Source organism: Dasypus novemcinctus, chromosome 1 (genome assembly GCF_030445035.2).
Source record: "Dasypus novemcinctus isolate mDasNov1 chromosome 1, mDasNov1.1.hap2, whole genome shotgun sequence".
In the NCBI taxonomy this organism is placed as follows: domain Eukaryota; kingdom Metazoa; phylum Chordata; class Mammalia; order Cingulata; family Dasypodidae; genus Dasypus; species Dasypus novemcinctus.
In genome coordinates this window covers 104,458,091-104,480,141 of record NC_080673.1, presented here as the reverse complement: position 1 = coordinate 104,480,141, position 22,051 = coordinate 104,458,091, and the positions used below count along the sequence as shown (strand labels likewise).

Below are 22,051 nucleotides of genomic sequence, written 5' to 3'. Positions count from 1 at the left end.
TTTTTCATTCGATTCATTACAATTTATACGTGTAAATTACACTAAAAATTACTCAGCAAACGCAGTTATAAAGTTAACTTAAATGTTAATAGCACTTTAATTTTTAATTAACTTAAATTTTTATTTAATCATTCTTAATCCCGCATTGAATAAAAATAAAACTTAGTTTTTTATGTCTAAAGCATGGATACACATATAATACACAAACAGATAAACAGTATTTCTCAGTATTAAAATTTAATGGTTGAGAGGGCATTAGGAAAAATTGTCTAAAAATTCTCTATAGAGAGATTATAATTAAAAAAACACATATAAAAACACTGATGTATATTAAAGCACCTGCTATAGAATTTGCTTCAAGCTGAACTACTCTTTTCTGCCAAAGAAAAATAACAAACCACAAGCGCATGGGTTTACAGTAGGCAAGAAAAAAAGACCTAACAACTTGGAGGATAAAAGGAAATAAGTAAAACACATTATAAAACTCAACCAAGTAATATCATCAAATGACAAAGTGAGAAGTTCAAGGCTTCCATCCCTCCACAGAAGTTTCAAAACAACAAGCAAAAACTACAGAACCACCTTTTTCAGAGCTGTGGAAAACAGTGAAAGGATGACAGTGACTGGCAACTTAAAATGGTAAGTCAGGAAATCACGTGGCACCTTTGCTAGCCAATTCCCCAACCCCTTCCCAACTCAGAGTAGAGGTAGGCTGTGGTCCCTGTTATTGAGTCTGAATGAAACACAGTAACCCTTATGCACATATTGGGTGACTATATGTCTGTACCAAATGGTCTGGTGACAGTCTGAAGGACTGAACCAGAACACTCATCTCTGACTTGCAGTCCTGAACTACCCCTGCATATGCAAGCAACTCACAGAGCAGCTACAACGCTGTAAAAAAGCAGTCAAATCACAGGTTCCTGGGACAGAAGATCTCTAGCTTTAAGAATTGCAAAAGAGTACCCAGGACCAAGAGAAAAATTTCCTAGTGGAAAAGAGATATTCAGAACCATGTAAATAGAGGAATTCCTAATGCCATTTCCCAACCCCGGTATTCAAGGAATTCTCTGTCCTGACACCAGATGGATACAAGCTTAAGGAATAAACATCTCAGTGACTGAATTCCAGAGATATCACATTAAAATGTTAAAATGCATAGTATGCAAAAACAAGTACAAGGCATACTAAGAAGCATGAAAAGATCACGAGTACAAAGGAACAATACAGAGCAATAGAAACATTCAATAAATAAAAACAGACTTTGAACATGCCAGACAAAGACTTTCAAAAATTATGTTAAACACACTGAAAGAATTAAAGGAAATCATGGACAAAGTACTAACGGAAATCAGGAAAACAAGAGATGAACAAGAAAAATTTCAATAAATAGATCATAAAAAGGAACAAAGCTGAAAACCATAGTAACTGAATTTTTTTAATTACCTAGAGGAATTCAAAAGCAAATTGTAGATGGCAGAAGAAAGAAACCATAAACTTAAAGATAAGACAACTGAAATTATTCAGTCTGAGGAGCAGAGAAAAAAAGAATGAAGAAAAGTGAACAAAGGTTAAGACAGCTATTAGAGATGATCAAGTGCACCAATATGCACATTATGAAAGCCCAAGAAGAAAAAGAGAGAAAGAAGCTGAAAGAATATTTAGAGAAAACTTCCAAATTTAACAAAAGACACGAATGTACACATTCAAGAATTTTAACAAACACCACACAGAATTAATTCAAAGAAACCCAAATAACCCACTATAGTCAAACTGTCAAATGCCAAAGATAAAGAACACTGAAAGCCACAAAAGAGAAGCAATATGTCATATACAAGGGAACAGCAATAAAATTAAGAGCCAATTTCTCATCAGAAATCATGCAGGAAAGAAGGGAAAGGGATGATATAATTAAAGTGCTGAAAGAAAAAAACTGCAAATCAAGAAGGTGATATCTGGCAAAGCTGTCTTTCAAACATGAGGAAGATATTAAAGCATTCTCAGATAAAGAAAGCTGAGGAAGTTTGTAACAAGACCAACCCTACAAGAAAAATTAAATGGAGTTCTTCATTTTGAAAGGAAAGGGCATTAGGCAGTAGAGTGAAACTGAAAGACAAAAATTAAAAGCATAGTAAGGGTAACTATATAGGTAAATATAAATGTCAGTAATACCATATTTTTGTTTAAAACTTCACTTTTTACTTCATATAGGATCTAAAATGCAAATGGAGAACAATATAAATCTAAGAATATAGACAGAGTATAAAGACATAATTAATAAAAAGAAAACTATAAAGGTGGGAGGACAAAGAAGCAAAGAAAAATATTTACATATGTAACTGAAGTTAAGTTCGTATCAAAAGAAAGTTATAGATTTAAGTTATTAAATATAAGCCCATGCAGGGTGCCTAAGTTACCTCCTGAGAACCTCCATGTTGCTCAAATGTGGCCACTCTCCAAGCCAAACTCAGCATGTAAATGCATTACCTTCCCCACGGCATGGGACATGACTCCCAGGGATTAGCCTCCCTGGTGCTGAGGGATTACTACCAAGCTGGTGATGCAACTAGAAAAAGACCTTGAATAAGAAGGGGAAATGGTAAAGACAAATGAGTTTATATGGCTAAGAGACTTCAAAATGAGTTGAGGTCATCAAAGGGGTCATGGTTATGCACATCTCAGCAGGATCTCAGAGACAGCCAAAGTAGATACAATCCCAGGTACTGGTGCTCCTGAGGGCTACAGAGATACCCAGAACCTATGGCCATGACAGATGGCTCTGGAGTTCAATGTCTTGTAAGTGGGCCCTACTTTCAAATTTGTGCTCCTGAGTGTGATGGAGTTGGACTCAGATGTGACCTCTATATGCACACCTCTTCTGTCACTTTTACTGAACCTGGGATTGGCATATGCTCAGGAGACTTGAATCTTTGGACTGTCTCTGTGCCAGCTGGGCCCTGAGTCTCAGCAGAGTTGCAACACCTACTCTCCAGTACGCTGGACTTACCCGGGTCAGCTAACAGGGAGGTGAGGAAGGTCAAACACCACAGCAGGGAACCAAGAGTCTACAGCTGCAAGCAGGAGAATTCCATCCATCAGCCACATGGGATCTAAGCCCCCTCTCAATTTAAAGATGGAATGGACATCGCCATCCCAGGGTCCTCAGGATGGGGGAATAAAATATGGAGTGGACTTACAGGTATTCTACTGTAGAATTATTGTGACTCTAACAATAGACGAAATTATATCACTGATGTGGAGACAGTGGCCACAGGAGTTGCTGAAGGCAGGGAGAGGGAAAAAGAGGTGTAATATTCGGACATTTTCAGGACTTAGAGTTGTCCTCAATGATATTGCCAGGACAGATACTGGTCATTATATATATCCTGCCATAACCCACTGAATGGACTGGTGAGAGTGTAAACTACAACATAAACTATAATCTATGCTATGTATTAATGCTCCAAAATGTACTCATCAAAAGCAATGAATATACTACACTAATGAAAGAAGCTGTCAATGTGGGAGGAGTAGGGAGTATGGGAAGTTGTGTATATGGGAATCTCTGATATTTTTTAATGTAACATTTTGTGTGATTTATGTATTTTTTTTTTAAAAAGGATAAGAAAAAAAGGGGGAAGGAAAAAAAAAGGATAGTGAAAGACAAAGTTTGACCTGGGCACACCCCAAAATCCAGTTATGGATTTCAACCTTTCATCTAAATAATATTTTTTGTCTCTTAAAACTTCACTTTTTTATTTCCTTCATCAAGATTCAAACAGCTTCAACCAAAGTTTGCTGATTGTAAATGAAACAATTAGTATATCCTGCACTTCTCTGATGATTCATTTTCAACACAGGCCAACAACCACATGGAGATAAGAAAGACAAACATAATCCTCAACTTCTTTTGGATGGATGGATGACACAGAGGTGGTAAGTGAGCTTTGCAGTAATGAAGAGGGTACCACAGACTGAACAGGCTCCAAAGAAAATTTATCTGGAGTCAGAAAAATGTGCATTTGTATTTCTTCTCCCATAGTTTCTAGACAGATGATTTGGGGTAGTTTTGGAACCTCAGTCATTTTCTCTTCAAATTTAAATGGGGGAATTTTCAGGTCTTAGAGTTGTCCTGAATGATATTGTAGGGACAGACACAGGACATTATATATCCTGCCATAACCGACTGAATGGACCAGGAAGAGAGTATAAACTACAATGTAAACTATCATCCATGCAGTGGAGAAGTGCTCCAAAATGTATTCATCAAATGCAATGAATGTTCCACACTGATGAAAGAGGTTGTTGATATGGGAAGAGTGGGGGGTGTGGGGAGTGGGGTATATGGAAACCTCTTTTATTAAGGCTTATAATACCTTAGTTTTCAAATACATTAAAATAAAGACAAACAGGTAAGATGGAATCAGAGTAGGTAAGCAGGTCTCAACTCTCTCATAAAAACAACAGAGGAAGGGCAAAATGCTAGCTGAAGGAGTTGTTATGGGAATCTGCAAACCAGGAGAGTGCTGACATCCTCCAGGTGGGCAAGGGACAGAGAGATGAAAAAGCCAACATAAAAACATGAGTTACTAACCCACACATTAATGGCACCCATCCCCCACCTTAAGATGAATAGCCTAGATAAAATTCATGTCTCACTACATCCAACTGAGAGGGAAACAGACATCTTCCTCCCTGGGAAGAGGGTGGTTGCAGCAGAGGGTAGACAGTGGTTTCTTTTTAGTGAATTTGGCCAGCAGAGCACATTTTGAATCTCGGCTCCAGCCAGACCACAATCACAGGCAAGTGGAAGTTGACAGATAACCTTTGTGGAAAGATGTGTTGACAAGTGCCATCTGCTAGTGGGCTGGAAATCTGCAAGGAGAAAAACTGCTTTTAGGAGTCTCTTGTTACAGTTACTTCATACCAGATCTGGGCCCCCCCATTAGTGAGTCCCTGGCCTTATACTGATAACTTAAGCTGGGAAATTTTAAAGACTTAGAAAAAGTTGAACCAAAAATCAAAGAACAAAGAAAAGCCATAAAACAAAACCACAAGGCAAAAGAGAGAAACTGACCAACAGAATAAATTCACCAATATATTCAGATACCTAGATATCAGCAAAAAAATTACAAGTCACACTAAGAAACAGGAAGAGATGCCCCAGTCAAAGGAACAAATCAAATATTCTGATGAGACAAAGGATTTAAGACAACTAATCAATGATGATCACACAATTCTCCTAACTTAATTCAAGAAGTTAAAGGAAAATATGCTAGATAAAGGATATTACAAAGATACTATGTGAGCATGAAGAACAATTTGAAAGCCTTCAAAGAAAAGTAACAGAACTTATAGGAATGAAAGACAATGCATTATAGGCATACAACACAGATTTGAACTAATGGAAGAGAGAATTAATGACTTGAATGATTGAGCATCTGAACTTGAAAAGGCAGGAAAAGAGAGAAAAAAAAAGAATGGGAAATAAATGGAACAGGGTCTCAGGGAACTGAATCAATGTGAAACACATAAACATATGTATTATCTGTGTCCCAGAAGGAGAAGAGAATGGAAAAGGGGCAGAAAGAATATTTCAGGAAATAATAACCAAAAACCTCCCAACTCCTTTGAAAGATATAAAAATCAATATCCAAGAACAATGCACACCAAACAAAATAAATCTAAACAGATCTACTCCAAGAAATCTACTATTTAGGATGATAGATACCAAAGATAAAGAGAGGATTCTGAAAGCAGCAAGAGAAAGGCAATCCATCATACACAAGAGAACTTCAATAAGAATAAGTGCCGATCTCATCAAAAACCATGGAGGTGAGAAGAAAGGGGTATGATGTATTTAAGGTACTAAAAGAGGGAAGCGGACTTGGCCCAGTGGTCAGGGCATCCGCCTACCACATGGGAGGTCCGTGGTTCAAACCCTGGGCCTCCTTGACCCATGTGGAGCTGGCCCATGCGCAGGGTTGATGCGTGCAAAGAGTGCCCGGCCACGCAGGGGTGTCCCCCGCGTAAGGGAGCACCATGCACTGGGAGTACACCCCATAAGGAGAGCTGCCCAGCACGAAAGAAAGTGCAGCCTGCCCAAGAATGGCCAGGAATGGCGGCTCACACACAGAGAACTGACACAACAAGATGACACAACAAAAAGAAACACAGATTCCTATGCCACTGACAACAAAAGTGGACAAAGAAGAACACTTGTAGCAAACAGACACAGAGAACAGACAACTGGGGCAGGCGGAGGGGAGAGAAATAAATAAATAAATAAATAAATCTTTAAAAAAAAAAAAAAAGGTACTGAAAGAGAAAAACTGCCAGCCAAGAATTCTGTATGCAGCAAAAATGTCCTTCAAAAGTGAGGGAGAGTTTAAAATTGACACAGAAAAGCAAAAACTGAGAGAGTATGTTAACAAAAGATCAGATTTACAAGAGAGTGCTACAGCCTGAAAGGGAAAAAACATGGGCAAGAAACAAAGAACTGAGTGTAGAAAGGAAGATTATTAGTAAGGATAACTTAAAGGATAAAAAGATAGACAACAACTTTTCAGTTCATTGGATTCACCCAGGACAACTAACAAGGAGATGATGATGGGTAATGGCCATCCCAAGGAACAGATAGTGTCCACAAATGCAAGTAAGGTAGTTTCATCCATCTGCACCAGGGGATCTAAGGTCCCTCTCAATTAGAAGCAGAGTGCGGAATGAACAATGGATTAAAGTAGACTTAAAATTATGCTACCATACACTTATTATTCTAAAAGTGGAAGAACTCTTATCATTGATATAAAGGCAGTGGTTCTGAGGGATGGGAGAGGGAAAAATAAGAGTAATATAGGGGCATTTTTCAGACATTGGAGTTGTGCTGCATGACATTGCAGTGCTGGATACAGGCATTGTATATTTTATCATAACTTACAAAATTGTGCAAGACAGAGTGTAAACTATAATATAAACTAAAATCCATTGTTAGCAGAAATGCTTCAATATGTGCTCACCAATTCTAACTAATATACCACACTAACAAGGGATGTTGTTGGTGTGGAAACATGTGGGCAGGGGAAGTAATAGGGTATATGGTAACCTCTTATATTTTTTATGTAAGATGTATGTAATCCAAAACTTCTTTAAAAATAAAAAATAAAAATAAATTTTAAAAACACAGATAACAGTAAAATATGACAATAGAAAGTCAAAAGATAAAATGGACGAAGTAATGCCTTTACATTGAATGTTAATGTATTAAATTCCCCAATCAAAGGACATGGACTATAAAAACAGAATCAAATATTTAGGAATAAACTTATCCAAGGATTTAAACAATTGTATTCAGGAAACTACAATGCATTGTTAAAAGAAATCAAAAAGATCTAAAAAATTAGAAGAACATTCTATGATCATGGGTTGGAAGATTAAATTTCATTAAGATGTCAGTTCTACCCAAAATGATATACAGATTCAATGCAATCCCAATAAAAATCCCACCTGCATTTTTTAAACAAGTGGAAAACATAATTATCAAATTTATTTGGAAGTGCAAGGGCCCCAAATAGTCAGAAACATCTTAAAAAGGAAAAGCAACTTCCTAGACTTAGGACTCTAACTTCTGGGCTTTAAATCATATTACCTAGCTACAGTGTTTAAACAGCATGGTATTGGCATAGATAGATGCAGAGACCAGTTGAATCAAACTGATGGCTCAGAAACAGACCCTTACATCTATGGTCAAGTGATTTTTGTCAAGCCTGTCAAACACAACTGGGGCAAGAGTCTATTCAACAAATGGTGCTGGGAGAACTAGATATATATAGCCAAAGAAAGAGGACCCCTATCTCATACCTTATACAAAAATTAACAATCAAAATTATCAAAAGCCTAAATATAAAAGCAAGAACCATAAAGCTCCTATAAGAAAATGTAGGAAAACACCTTCAAGACCTGGTGGCAGGCAATGCATTCTTAAACCTTACACCAAAAGCATGAGCCACAAAATAAAACATGGATAAATGGGACTTCCTCAAACTTAAGCACCTTTTTGATTCAGAGAACTTCATCAAGAAGGTAAAATGACAGCCCATTCAGTGGAGAAAACATTTGGAAACCACATATCCAATAAGGGTTTGAATTCCATTGTATATAAAGAGATCATACAACTCAACAATAAAAGAGCAAGCAATCCAAATTTAAAATGGGCAAAAGATTTAAACAGACATTTCTCAAAAGATTAAATACAAATGGCCAAAAGCACATGAAAAAAAGTTCCATATCACGACCTAATAGGGAAATGGAAATCAAAACGACAATGAGATATCATCTCACACCGCAAAGAATGGCCATTATTAAAAAAAAACAGAAAACAGTAAATGCTGGAAAGGATGTGGAGAAATAGGAACACTCCTTCACTGTTGGTGGGATTGTAAAATGGTGCAGCCTCTGTGGAAGACAATTTGGCAGTTCCTCAGGAAGCTAAATCTAGAACTGCCATATAATCTAGGAATTCCTCTAATAAGAATATATCCAAAATTGAAAACCAGGACATGGACATCTGCATACTTATGTTCATAGGAGCATTATTCACAATTGTCAAAAGATGGCCCAAGAATCCATCAACCAATGAATGGATAAACAAAATGGGGTATATACATACATACAAGGGAATAATCTGCTGCAGTCAGAAGAAGTGAAATTGGGACACATTTGATAACATAAATGAATCTTGAAGACATTAGGCTAAGTGAAGTAAACCAGATACAAAAGGACAAATATTGTATGGCCTCATTAATATGAGCTAAATAAGAAGAATAAAAGGATGAAGTTAAAACCTAGAGTATAGGTTATTATGAGGTTAGAGGGCTGAGAAGGACAACTGATGCTTAATGTACGTAGACATTTTAGTTGACTGTAAAAGTGTGGGAATGTATAGAGTTGATGATAACACATTAGTGAGTAGCAGCTAGCTTATAAATGGGATTGTGGCTGAAAAGGGTAGTCTAGGGTTGTAATCTTATTTTAAAGAAAGCTAGAGAATAATCTAGGGGCTGAATAATACAGTGAACCCAGAGGAGGATGAGAATTGTGGTTGATGGTACAAATGCAGGAGTATCCTTCTGTGAGCTAGAGCTGATGTACGTCACTATTGCAGGGTGGTAGGAATGTAAAGAAGCATGGGAAAAATACAATTGGTGTGACCTATGGACTATGATTAACAGTAATATTGTAATATTTTTGCATCAATGCCAAAGATTTATTGTATTGATAGTGGAAGGGTATGGAAAAAGTATGCCAAATGTATGCTATGGACCATGGTTGGTGGTAATAATCTGATGATATTATCTCATAATCTGTAACAAATATTCCACCACAGTGTGGTATGTTGGTGAAGGGACACTGTATGAGAATTCTACACATGTGCATGATTGTTTTATAAGTTTACAAACTCTGTAATAAAAAACATATTAAAAAAAATAATAGGGTGGGTTGCAGGAAAAATACACCAAATGTAAAATATGGACTATAGTTAGTAGTAAGATTTTGACAATATTCTTCCATAATTTGTAACAAACATCTCACAACAATGCAAGCTGTTGGTGGAGGGTTGATGTATGGGACCCCTATATGATGTTATGCATGTTTGCTTTCTAGGTCCACAACTTTTACTATATGCTTAATTGTTTATGTATGTTCATATATTTAAAAAATGATATAAAGATAATAATAGGGTGGGTTGGGGGAAAATACTTTGGATAGTAGTAATATTTTGACAATGCTCTTTAATCATTAGTTTAAAAGGTTTAACAACAACGCAGGGTATTGGTAGCAGGGTGAGTTATAAGAATCCTGTATGATGTTATATGTTTGTTTTATAAGTTCACAACTGTTACTATACACTTATTGTTTATTTATGTAGGAGTAATATACTTCAGTAAATTAATTTAAAAAATGAGGGAGAGTTCAAAATATTCACAGATAAACAGAAATTAAGAGAGTTTGCCAAAAAGAAACCTGCCGTTCAAGAAGTACTAAAGGGAGTTCTGCAAGTTGAAAGGGGAAAAAAAGGAGAGAGAGGGTTGGAGGAGAGTGTAGGAAGGAAGACTATTTGTAAGAATAACTAAAAAGAAAAATAAAAACATCTATGACATATATAAACCTAAAGAAAACATGGCTAATGTAAGTAATGGCTTCAGAGTAATAACACTGAATATTAATGGATTAAACTCTCTAATCAAGAGACACAGATTGGCAAAATGGATAAGGAAATATGGCCCATCTATTTGCTCTACAAAAAACTCACCTTAGACCTGGGGATGCAAGGAGGTTGCAAGTGAATGGTTAGAAAATGATTTTACATGCCAACAAAAAACAAAAAAGGGCAGGAGTAGTTATATTAATATCAAGCAAAATACACTTTAAATGCAAAACTACTGTAAGAGACAAAGAAGGATACTATATATTAATAAAAGGTGTAAACAATCAAAAAGAAAGAATAACCATCAACAGTTATGCACCTAACAAGGGTGCCTCAAAATATATGAGGTAAATATTGGGAAAACTAAGTGGAGAAACAGATGCCTCTACAATTATATTGGGGGGACTTTAATACACCATTATCACCATTAGACAGAACTTAACAGAGGGTCAAAAAAGAAACAGAGATCTTGAATTATACGTTAGAGGATCTAGACCTAATAGACATATGCAGAACATTACACTCCAATACGGTGGGATATGCATTCTTCTTGAGTGCACATGGATCATTCTCCAGGATACACCACATGCTAGGTAACAGAACAATTCTCAACAAATTCAGAAAGACTGAAATTATACAAAATAATTTCTCTGACCACAAACAAATGAAGTTGGAAATCAGTAAGGGGCAGAGACTCAGAACATGCACAGAGATATGAAAGTTAAACAACACAATCTTAGACAATCAGTGGGTCAAGGAACAAATTGCAAAAGAAATCAGTAATTACCTTAAAACAAGGAAAATGACAACACAATGTATCAAAACTTATGGGATGCAGCAAAAGCAGTGCTGAGAGAGAAACTTACAGCCATAAATGTCTATATTTTAAAAAGAAGAAAAACTAAACTCAAAGACCTTAACTTTATACCTGGAAGAACTAGAAAAAGAGCAACCAACTCATCTCAAAGCAAGCAGAAAGAAAGGAATTACAAAAAATTAATGCAAAACTAAGTGAAATTGATAATTTAAAAAACTAGAAAATTTTAAGAAAACTAAAGGCTGGTTCTTTGAGAAGATTAATAAAATTGACAAACCCTTAGCTAGACTAACAAAGAAAAAAAGAGAGAAGAAACAAATACATAAAATAAAAAATGACAGCCAGTATATCACCACTGATCCCACAGAAATAGTTTCAGAAGAGAATACTTTTAAAAACTGAATACAAACAGCTGGATGAAGATGAAATGGACAAATTTCTAGAAACACACAAGCAGCCTACTTTGATGAAAGAAGAAAATGATGAACTCAACAGATGGATCACAAGGAATGAGATTGAATTAGTCATCAAAAACATCCCAACTCAGGACCAGATGGCTTCACAAATGAATTATACCAATCATTTCAGAAAGAACACCGGTCCTGCTTAAACTCTTCCAAAAAATAGAAGTGGAGGGAACATTGCTTAACTCATTCTATGTTGCCAACATCACCCTAATACCAAAGCCAAACAAAGATGCCACAAAAAAGGAAAACTATAGGCCAATCTCTCTAATGAACCTAGATGCTAAAATCCTCAACAAAATATTTGCTAATTATATTCAACAGAACATCAAACGAATTATATACCATGACCAACTGGGTTTCATCCCTGGTATGCAAAGATGGTTCAACATAAGAAAATTAATCGATGTAATATACCACAAAAACAGATCAAAAGAAAAAAATCACATGATAATCTCAAAAGATGCAGAAAAAGTATTCAACAAAATACAGCATCCTTTCCTGACAAAAACTCTTGAAAAGATAGGAATAGAAGCAACCTTCCTCAAAATGATAAAAGGTATATATGAAAAACCCACAACTAACAACATATTCATGGTGAAATTCTAAAAGCTTTCCCTCTAAGATCTGGAACAAAACAAAGATGCCCACTGTCACCACTCTTATTTAACATTGTGATAGAAGTTTTGCTCAAGCACTTAGGCTAGAAAAAGATATGAAAGCCACCCAAATTAGAAAGGAAGTAAAAATTTCACTATATGCATAAATAGAAAGCTTCTAGAACTGATAAACAAGAGTATAAACTGGCAGAATATAAGATCAACTTGCAAAATCAGTAGCATTTCTGTATACGAATAATGAGCAATCTGAGGAGGAAATCAAGAAAAAAAATTCCATTTATAATAGTAACTAAAAGAACCAAATACCTAGGAATAAATTTAATTAAAAATGTAAAGGAATCGTATATAGAAAACACAACAGTGTTTAAAAAAAAATCCAAGATGACCTATATAAGTGGAAGAATATTCCATGTTCATGGATTGGAAACATCATTAAGATGTCTGTCCTACCCAAATTGATTTAGAGATTTAATGCAATTCCAATAAAAATTACATTTTTACTGAATGGAAAAGATACTTATGAAATCTATTTAGAAGGGCAAGGGGTTCCAAAGAGCCAAAAATGTGCTGAATAAGAAAAAAAGAAATTGGAGGAATCACGCTTCCTGACTTCAAAGCATACTACAAAGCTACAATGGTCAAAACTCCACAGTATTGGCATAAGGATAGACATGACCAATGGAACAGAACTGAGAGTTCTGATACAATTCTCACATATACGGTCAACTGATATTTGACAAGGCCACCAAGCCCACTCAACTGGGACAGAACGGCCTCTTCGACAAAGGGTGCTTGGAGAACTGGATATTCATATCCAAAAGAATGAGAGAGGATTACCATCTCATGTCCTATACAAAAATTAACTCAAAGGGAAGGAATTTTCTTGTTTGTCTGTTTTTTATTACTATTGAAGTAATGAAAATGCTTTAATAATGACTGAAGTGATGAATGCACAACTATGTGATTATACCAGATACCACTGATTGTACACTTCATATAAATTGTATGTTTTATTAATATGTATCAATAAAATTTATTTATTTTTTTAAAATAGGGTGGGTTAGGGGAAAAATACCCCAAATGTAAGGCATGGACTATAGTTCTAATAATATTTTGACAATGCTCTTGCACAGTTTGTACCGAATGTATACATAGAACAACTATGTGAAGTGTTGGTGGAGGGGTGATGTATTGGACTCCTGTGTGATGTTATACACTCATTTTGTAAGTTCACAACTTTTACTACCTACTTATTGTTTATGAATGTTCATGTATGAATGATATACTTCAATAAAAATACACATTTTTTTTAAGATTTTTTATTTCTCTCCCCTTCCTCACTCCACCCCCCATTGTCTGCTCTCTATGTCCATTTGTTGTGTATTCTTCTGCATCTGCTTGTATTCTTGTCAGTGGCACTGGGAATCTGTGTCTCTTTTTTATTGCATCATCTTGCCGCATTAGCTCTCCATGCATGCAGCGCCACTCCTGGGCAGGCTGCACTTTTTTCGCACCCGGCAGCTCTCCTTGAAGGGCAAATCCTTGCACGTAGGGTTCCCATATGTGGGGGATACCCCTGCATGGCATGGCACTCCTTGCACTCATCAGCACTGTGCGTGGGCCAGCTCACCATATGGGTCAGGAGGCCCTGGGTTTGAACCCAGGTTGAGCCAAATTCACTTCCCTATATTTTTAAAAAATTAACTCTAGATAGAGCAAAGATCTAAATATGAGAGCCAAAACCATAAAGCTCCTAGATTATGTAGGGACACATCTACGAGATCTTGTAGTAGGAAATGGTTTCATACTTTACACCCAAAGTGCAAGCAACAAATGAAAAAATAGATAAATAGGATCTCCTCAAAATTAAAACCTTCTGTATTTCACATGAGTTTGTCAAGAAAGTGAAAAGGCTGCCTATTCAATTGGACAAAATACTTGGCAACCATCTATTCGATAAGGGCCTAATATCCAGCATATATAAAGAAATCCTACATATTAGATATGAGAAGACAAAGAAGCCATTTTTAAAAAATAAGCAAGAGATTTTAATAGACACTTCAAAAAAGAAATATAAATGGCTAAAAATCACATAAAAAGATGCTCAACATCACTAGCTATTAGGGAATACAAATCAAAACTATAATAGGTATCATCTTATACCTATTAGATTGGCATCTATTAAAAAAAAAAGTGGAGGACTACAAGTGTTAGAGAGGATGTGGAAGAAAAGGAACACTTGCCCACTGCTGGTGGGAATGTAGAATGGCACAGACATTGTGGAGGAAAGTTTGGTGGTTCCTCAGGAAGCTAACTATAGAACTGCCACTGCTGGGTATATACCCAGAAGAAATGAAAGCAGGGACATTAACAGATATATGCACACCAATGTTCATGGCAGCATTATTCACTATTGCCAAAAGCTGGAAGCAACTCAAGTGTTCATCAACAGATGAATGGATAAGCAAATTGTGGTAAATATGTACAATGGAATATTTATCAGCTGTAAGAAGGAATGCAGTATGAACATTACCCTTCAAAAATCGAAACTTAGTGCTTATCATAAGTTCTGAAGGGAAGGGCAAGAAAGAATACAATAAATGGGACATAGGACATTTTTAGGGCCTTGAAACTGTTCTGCATGATCTAGCAATAATGGATACAGGCCATTTTAAATTTTGTCAAACCCTATAAAAGTATATGGTGCAAAATGTAAACCATAATGTAAACCACTGACCATGGTTAATAGCAATGCTCCAATATTTGTATATCAATTATAAGAAATGTACCGTCCACATGTAATATATTACTAATAGGAGAGAGTGAGAGAAGGGGAAGCCATTGAGTATATTGCATATTTTCTATGTGACTTTTCTGTACTGTAAAGCTTCTTTGAAGATAAAGTGAAAAAAATAAGATACTGGGGAACATACAGAAGAAATTGTCACTGTACATAAAAGACAAAAGATCTTATAGTGAAGAAAGACAATGAATTTAAAATTTTTTTATTTTTTATTTTGTATTTTTGTATTTTATTGTCATTTTTTAATAATTTTATTTCCTTAATTATTTTATTTTGTTATTGTTTTGGCTTTGTTTTGGGGGAGGTTTTGGATTGCAAAACAGTCACAATTGTGGCAGGGGAGGATCACTGGTGTAGGTTGTCAGTGGTGAGGGGATGTGTGGGGAGGGGTACACCTGGGTTAGGCCTCTAAGGCATATGAATACATTCAAGTGTTACCCACACAGTAACAGAAAGAACAGTGAATTCCCATCTTGGGAAGTCCTGCTACATTCTCTAATGGATGGCAAGAATCCTCCAAGTAAATGTGTGGTGCCTAGAGAAGGAGGACAGGCCATTATGCCAAGCCCTTGATGCTGATGTTTGTATTCATGAACCTTTTTTTGTAAAACTGAAACTTAGCCTTGTATTATGTATCGCCTAAGAATTACTCCTAAAACCTCCTTGTTGTTCAAATGTGGGCCTTTCCCTAAGCCAACTGAGCAAATAAACTCACTACCTTCCTCTCCAATTGGGACATGACATCCCGGGATAAGCCTCCCTGAAACCAAGGGATGATTACAAAGCACCAACTAGCAATGCATCTGGAAAAAGACCTTGACCAAGATATTAAATACAAATGAGTTTTTATGGCTAAGAGATTTCAAAGTGAGTGAGGAGGCCATTCCAGAGTTTAAACTTATGTATATCTTAGCAGGATCTTAATGATTGCCACAGAAAACAATATCTCAAAAAGCAGGGCTCCTGTGGACTCTAGAGACTATAAGAAGGTCAGATAATCTCAGGAATTAGGCACCCTGTCAGTGGGCCTTACTTTGGAATTTGTATTCCCCAGTGTAACACAATTAGGCTCATTTATAATTTCCTTACACATGGCTCTTCTGCCCCTTTTATTTGAACACATAATTAACACTATACCTGTTAAATATATGTCTCAGACACATGAATCTTAGGTCTGTTTATATGCCAGGTCAGCCCTTAATCTCATCAGAGTTATAACACCTACTCTTCAGTTCACTGGGCTTGCCCAGTACAACTAACAAAACAATGCCCATCCCAAAAAACTGAGTGTCTACAACTACAAGCAAGATAGTTCCATCCATCTACCCCATGGGATCTAAGGCCCCTCTCAATCAGAAAAAGAGTAGACAACATCATCCCAAAATCTTCAAGACTGGGAAATTAACAGTGGACTAAAGTAGACTTACTATTATTCTATTATAGATTTATTATTATTCTAGCAATGGAAGAACTTGTATTGTTAATATAAAGGCAGTGGTCACCAGATGTTTTGAGGGGAGAGATAGGGAAGAACAGGTGTAACATGGTGGCATTTTGGAGACTTTGCAATTGTCGTGCATGACATTGCAATGACAGACACAGGTAACTAAACGTTTTGTCAAAAACCTATAAAATTTGTGGGACAAAGGGTAAACTATAATGTAAATTATAGTCTATGGTTAGTAACAAAACTTCAATTATGTGTTCATCAATTGTAATAAACATACCACAATAATGAAAGATGTTGTTAATGTGGGAAAGTGTTGGTGGGAGGGCACGGGGTATATAGCAATCCCCTATATTTCTGATGTAACATTTATGTAATCTAAAGTTCCTTTAAAAATAAAAAAATTTTCCAAAAAAAAATCAAGGGAAAAATAGATGTGTCTACAATAATAGTTGGAGGCTTCAATACATCACTCTCAGCATTGGATAGAACATCTGGACAGAGGATAAATAAGAGCTTGAATAATATGATAAATCAACTGACCTAGCAGACATTTATAGAACAGCACACTCCCAAAACAGCAGGATACACATTCTTTTTGAGTGCTCTTGGATCCTTCTCCAAGATAGACTATATGTTGGGTTACAAGACAGGTCTCAATAAAGTTTAAAAGAATGAAATCATGCAAACCACTTTCTCTGATAATAATGGAATGAAGCTGGAAATCAATAATGGACAGAAAAAGGGAAAACTCACAAATATATGGAGATTAAACAGCACACTCTTAAATAAAATCAGTGGATCAAAGAAGAAATTGCAAGAGAAATCAGTAAATATCTTAAGATGAAGGAAAACAAGAACACAACATATCAACAGAGCTAAAATTGAAGAACTAACTGCACACCTGGAGGAACTAGAAAAAGAACAGCAAACTAATCCCAAAACAAGCCAAAGAAAAGAAATAATAAAGCTCAATGCAGAAATTAATGAAATTAAGAAGAAGAAAAAATGGATAGAACCAAGAAACCAAAAGCTGATTCTCTGTGTAGATTAACAAAATTGACAAATCCTTAGCTAGACTGAAAAGAAAAAAAGGGGGAATATGCACATAAATAAAAACAGAAATGAGAAGGGGGACATTACCACTGACATGGGAGAATTAAGAGAGATCATAAGAGGATACTATAAATAATTTTATGCCAACAAACTAGACAACCATAAATAAAATGAACAAATGCCTAGAAACACATGAACAATGTTGACCTTAGGATAAATAGAAGACTTCAATAAGCCACTCACAAATAAAGAGATTGAGACAGTAACCAAAAACTTCCCAAATATGAAAAGCCCAGGACCAGAAGGCTTCACAGGTAGAGCCTACCAATCATTTAAAGATCTAATATTAATACCAATCTTGTTCAGGCTATTCAAAAAAATTGAACAGGAAGGAACACTACCAAACTCATTCTATGAAGCCAGTATCACCCTAATACCATAACCAGATAAAGATACTATGAAGAAAATTACAGACCAATTTCACTAATGAATATAGATGCAAAAATCCTCAACAAAATACTTGCAAACCAAATCCAAAAAGCACATAAAAGAATTATATACCATGATTAAGTGGGTTTCATCCAAGGTATGCAAGGGTGGTTCAACACAAGAAATTCAATTAGTATAATAAACCACATTAATAAACTGAAGAAGAAAAATCATATCCTCTCAATCAATGCAGAAAAGGCATTTGGCAAAATACAGCTCCTTTCTGGATAAAAACACTCCAAGATATAGGAGTGTTTTTTCACTCAACATGGAAAAGTGCATATACAAAAACCCACAACTAGCATTGTACTCAATGGTGAACAATTGAAAGCCTTCCCAATAAGTACAGGAGCAAGACAAGGATGCCCACTGTCAAACTGTTACTCAATATTGTGCCAGAAGTTCTACCTAAGGCAATTAGGCAAAATAAAAAAATAAAAGTCACCCAAAGAGGTAAGGAAGAAGTAAAACTTTCCCTATTCACTGATGATATGGATCCTGTATCTAGGAAATCCTGAAAAATCCACAACAAAGCTACTGGAACTAATAGATGATTTAAGCACAGTGGTAGGATGCAAGATTAATATGCAAAACTCAGTAATGTGTGTATGCACTACAAAAAAAAAACTATAAAAGTTACAACCATAATACTCCTAGAAGGAAATGTAGGCAAATATCAAGATCTTGTGGTAGGCAGTAGTTTTTTAAACCTTACACCCAAAGCACAAGCAACAAAAGAAAAAATATATAAATGGGACCTCCTCAAAATTAAACATTTTTGTTCTTCAAAAGACTCTGTCAAGAAAGCAAAAGGCAACCTTCACAATGGGAGAAAATATTTGGAAATCATATATCCGATAAGGGTTTGATATCCATGTTCTATGGAGAGATCATACAACTCAATGATAAAAAGACAAGCAACTCAATTAAAAATGGCCAAAAGACATTTCTCCAATGAGGAAATACAAATGGCCTAAAAGCACATGAAAAAATGATCAACATCACTAGCAATTAAAGAAATGCAGATCAAAATTACAATGAGATACTGTTTCATACCTTATAGAATGGCCATTAGTTTAAAAAGAAAAACTACAAGTACTGGAGAAGATGTGGAGAAATAGGAGCACTCCTTCACTGTTGGTGGGAACATGGAATGTGCAGCCTCTAAAGAAGACAATTTGGCAGTACCATAAGAATCTGAATATAGAACTACTGTGTGATCCAGTAATCCCATTATTAGGCATATATTCAGAAGAACTGAAAGCAAGGACACAAACTGATATTTGGACACTGATGCTCACAGCATTATTCACAATTACTAAAATATGATAACAGCCTAAGTCCATAAACAGATGACTGGATAAACAAAATGTGGTATATACATACAATGAAATACTGTTCAGGTATAAGAAGAAATGAAATAGGGATGTGTATGATAATATGGATGAACCCTAAGGATATTATATTGACTGAAATAAGCCAGAAACAAAAGGACAAATTCTGTACGGCCTCATTACTACGAACTAAATACAATGAGTAAACTCACGGAGTTTACCACTACAGTATAGGTTACTAGGATATAGAATGTGGGTTGAGAATGGGAACTGATGCTTAATGATTGTAGAATTTTTCATAAGGTTTATTGTAAAAGTGTGGAAATGAAAAGAACTGATAGTAACACACTATCGTGAATATAACTAACATGGCTGACTTATAAATGTGATTGTGGCTAAAAAAATAGTCTGTCCATGTAAACCTCAATTGAAGGGAAACTAGAGAATAATCTAGGGTATGTATAATTTACATGATTTTGGTGGTAGATGAAGATTGTAATCAATAGCACTAATAGTACAAATAGTACTATCTTGTACAAAATAGTACAAATAATGTTCTTCTTTTACAGTGTTAAGAATATGGTGATACATAGGAAAACTACAACTAATAGACAATAGCTAATGGTAATATTGTAATATTTTTCCATCAGTGCAAAGAACATGTAAGAATTCTAAGGAACAATGAGGGGGTAAAAGAGTATGGGATTTTTCCTTTTGGAATAATGAAAATGATCTAAAATTGACTGAGATTATGACAGCACAACTCTGTGATGAAAATGAGAGCCACTGTGTGTATACTCTGAATGGATTATACAAAGCATGGGAATGTATAACACAGGGAATCCAGTTGTGGAAGATGGATTGTAGTTAACAGAATAAATATGAGAACGTTCTCTCATTAACAATAACAAATATATACTACTAATACAGGGTGTTAATAACTGGGTGGGTTGGGGGATAAATATACCAAATGTAAGATATGGATTACAGAATATTTTGATGATGCTCTTTCATAGTTTGTAACAAATGTTTCACAACCATGTAAGGTGATGGTGGTGGGTTAATTTATGGGAGCCAGGTATGATGCTACGCATGTTTGTTTTGTAAGTTCACAACCTTTACTAGGCACTTAATGTTTATGTATGTTTACGTATGAATGATATACTTCAATAAAATTTTATTAACAAGTAAAGGCAAACATAGTTAAGTTCCAAGAATACTGATATCAGAAGGGGGAAAGCAGTAAAATTCAATATTAAAACACTGACAAGACAAATCTGTAACCTTCCCAAAGAAACCTAATTCAACCCTAATTTGATCAGTTATGTGACCATAACATTTGTTTAAAAATACATAGTGTAGGTATAGAGAAAATGTAGGTTAATAAGGGCAAAAGCATTTGATATGTATTAAGCTCCAGAAAATCCTCAGAATACAAAAAGTAGAAAGCAAATTGAAAATATTTATTAAATATTTGGCTAACTCACTACCTTCAAACAAAAGAAAAGAGCAAATATTTATCCATCCCTACTCCATCCCCATGTTTGTCTTTGCAGAATGTGGGCAAAAGGGAGTCTTACAAAGTCCAGTCCAAAAGGAATTTCACAAAGGACAGCAGATATGGTCAGACAGCACGCACACAGCTGGAAAAAGAGAGGACCATCTTTAAATGATAATATAAAATAGAATTATGAAAGTTACATCTTGTTAAATAAATGTCTCTGGTTAATGTTACAAAAGGTATGTGAGGCAGACAATTATAAAGAAAAGACAGCAGGAAGTAAGAAAGTGTTACATGGGATTTGAAGACTCACATTTTCAACAGAGCCAGGAAATCAAAATTCTACATCTAGGCAGTAAAATTCAGAGTGTGATGTAGTAAACAACTGTAGAATCAAAAGTCTTGGCCAAACGCTTACTAGCTTTGTGATATCAGACAAATTATTTTACCAGTTCTCATCGGCAGGCTTGACATTTAGTTACACTTTAAAAGTGCTGTTATAAATGGAAGTTCGCTTTATGTTTAACTCACGGCCACAAAGCTGAGGGTGAGGTGCGCGGCACATGAAAAGGACTGGCTTTCCTTCCATCTTACCTGCAACCTGCTGCTTCGGGAAAGGTACCTGGTAGGATCCTGGACCCACATGGACCTCAGTGCTGCCACCCTCAGCCAATCTGAGCAATCTGGGAGCCCGGTCATACATGATGACCCAGGGAAGGATCTGAAAAGGGATAATAGAACAAGTCGGCTAGAGAAAGCGTGGGGGGAAAGGAACAGACACCAGTCTGAGGAGGTCTACAACAGAACTTCGGTGAATAATCCAGCGTAGAAGACATCTTGCCACCCACTAATTGGTGTTGGACTTCATCCCGGCGGATAGATAACCCCCGGAAAAGGGAACAACAGCGCCACGCACCCCTCCGCCCGCCACCCCCACTGAGCCGCTCCTACAAAGAAAGGTAAGAGAGTAGGTGCCCGCCACTGTGCATCCGGCCATGGCTCCGCCTATTTCTCTCCAAACCGGAAGCCTAGGGGAAGAGGCGAACCGCGACTGCAAAGTGAGTTTGGAAGCTATTATTCTCAGCCCGAGCCGGAGGAGCATGCGCACGGAGCCGAGCGCCGCCTCGACTCGCTCTGAGAGCCGCCCTCGGCGACCCGAAGGACGGGGAGGGCGGACGGGGTTTTGGAGTCCCTTTGAAGACACTTATTGGTTTCTGTCCCGGGCTCTTTCACTGTGCAGAAAAGCCCTATAAAAGGCGCTAGAAGAGGTTGGACCTAACTTGACCTGGATTCGTTTCCTTGCAAATCACCTCGAC

General features: G+C 36.3%; 1 protein-coding gene across 4 annotated transcripts in view; it reads right to left on the bottom strand.

Annotated features, from left to right (window-relative positions):
- Window positions 1-21,795, bottom strand: part of LOC101433248 (sperm-tail PG-rich repeat-containing protein 2) — a 103,538-nt gene extending 81,743 nt beyond the window's left edge. For 2 of the 4 annotated variants that reach the window (XM_071215534.1, XM_071215536.1), the window contains exon 1: window positions 21,330-21,738. In XM_071215534.1, the coding sequence (XP_071071635.1) occupies window positions 21,330-21,438 (109 nt within the window). In that variant the 5' untranslated portion in view covers window positions 21,439-21,738. Of the gene's footprint in view, window positions 1-21,329 lie in introns of all 4 variants that reach the window. The other 2 variants (XM_071215537.1, XM_071215535.1) reach the window with 2 other exon arrangements.
- Between the last annotated feature and the right edge of the window lie 256 nt (window positions 21,796-22,051).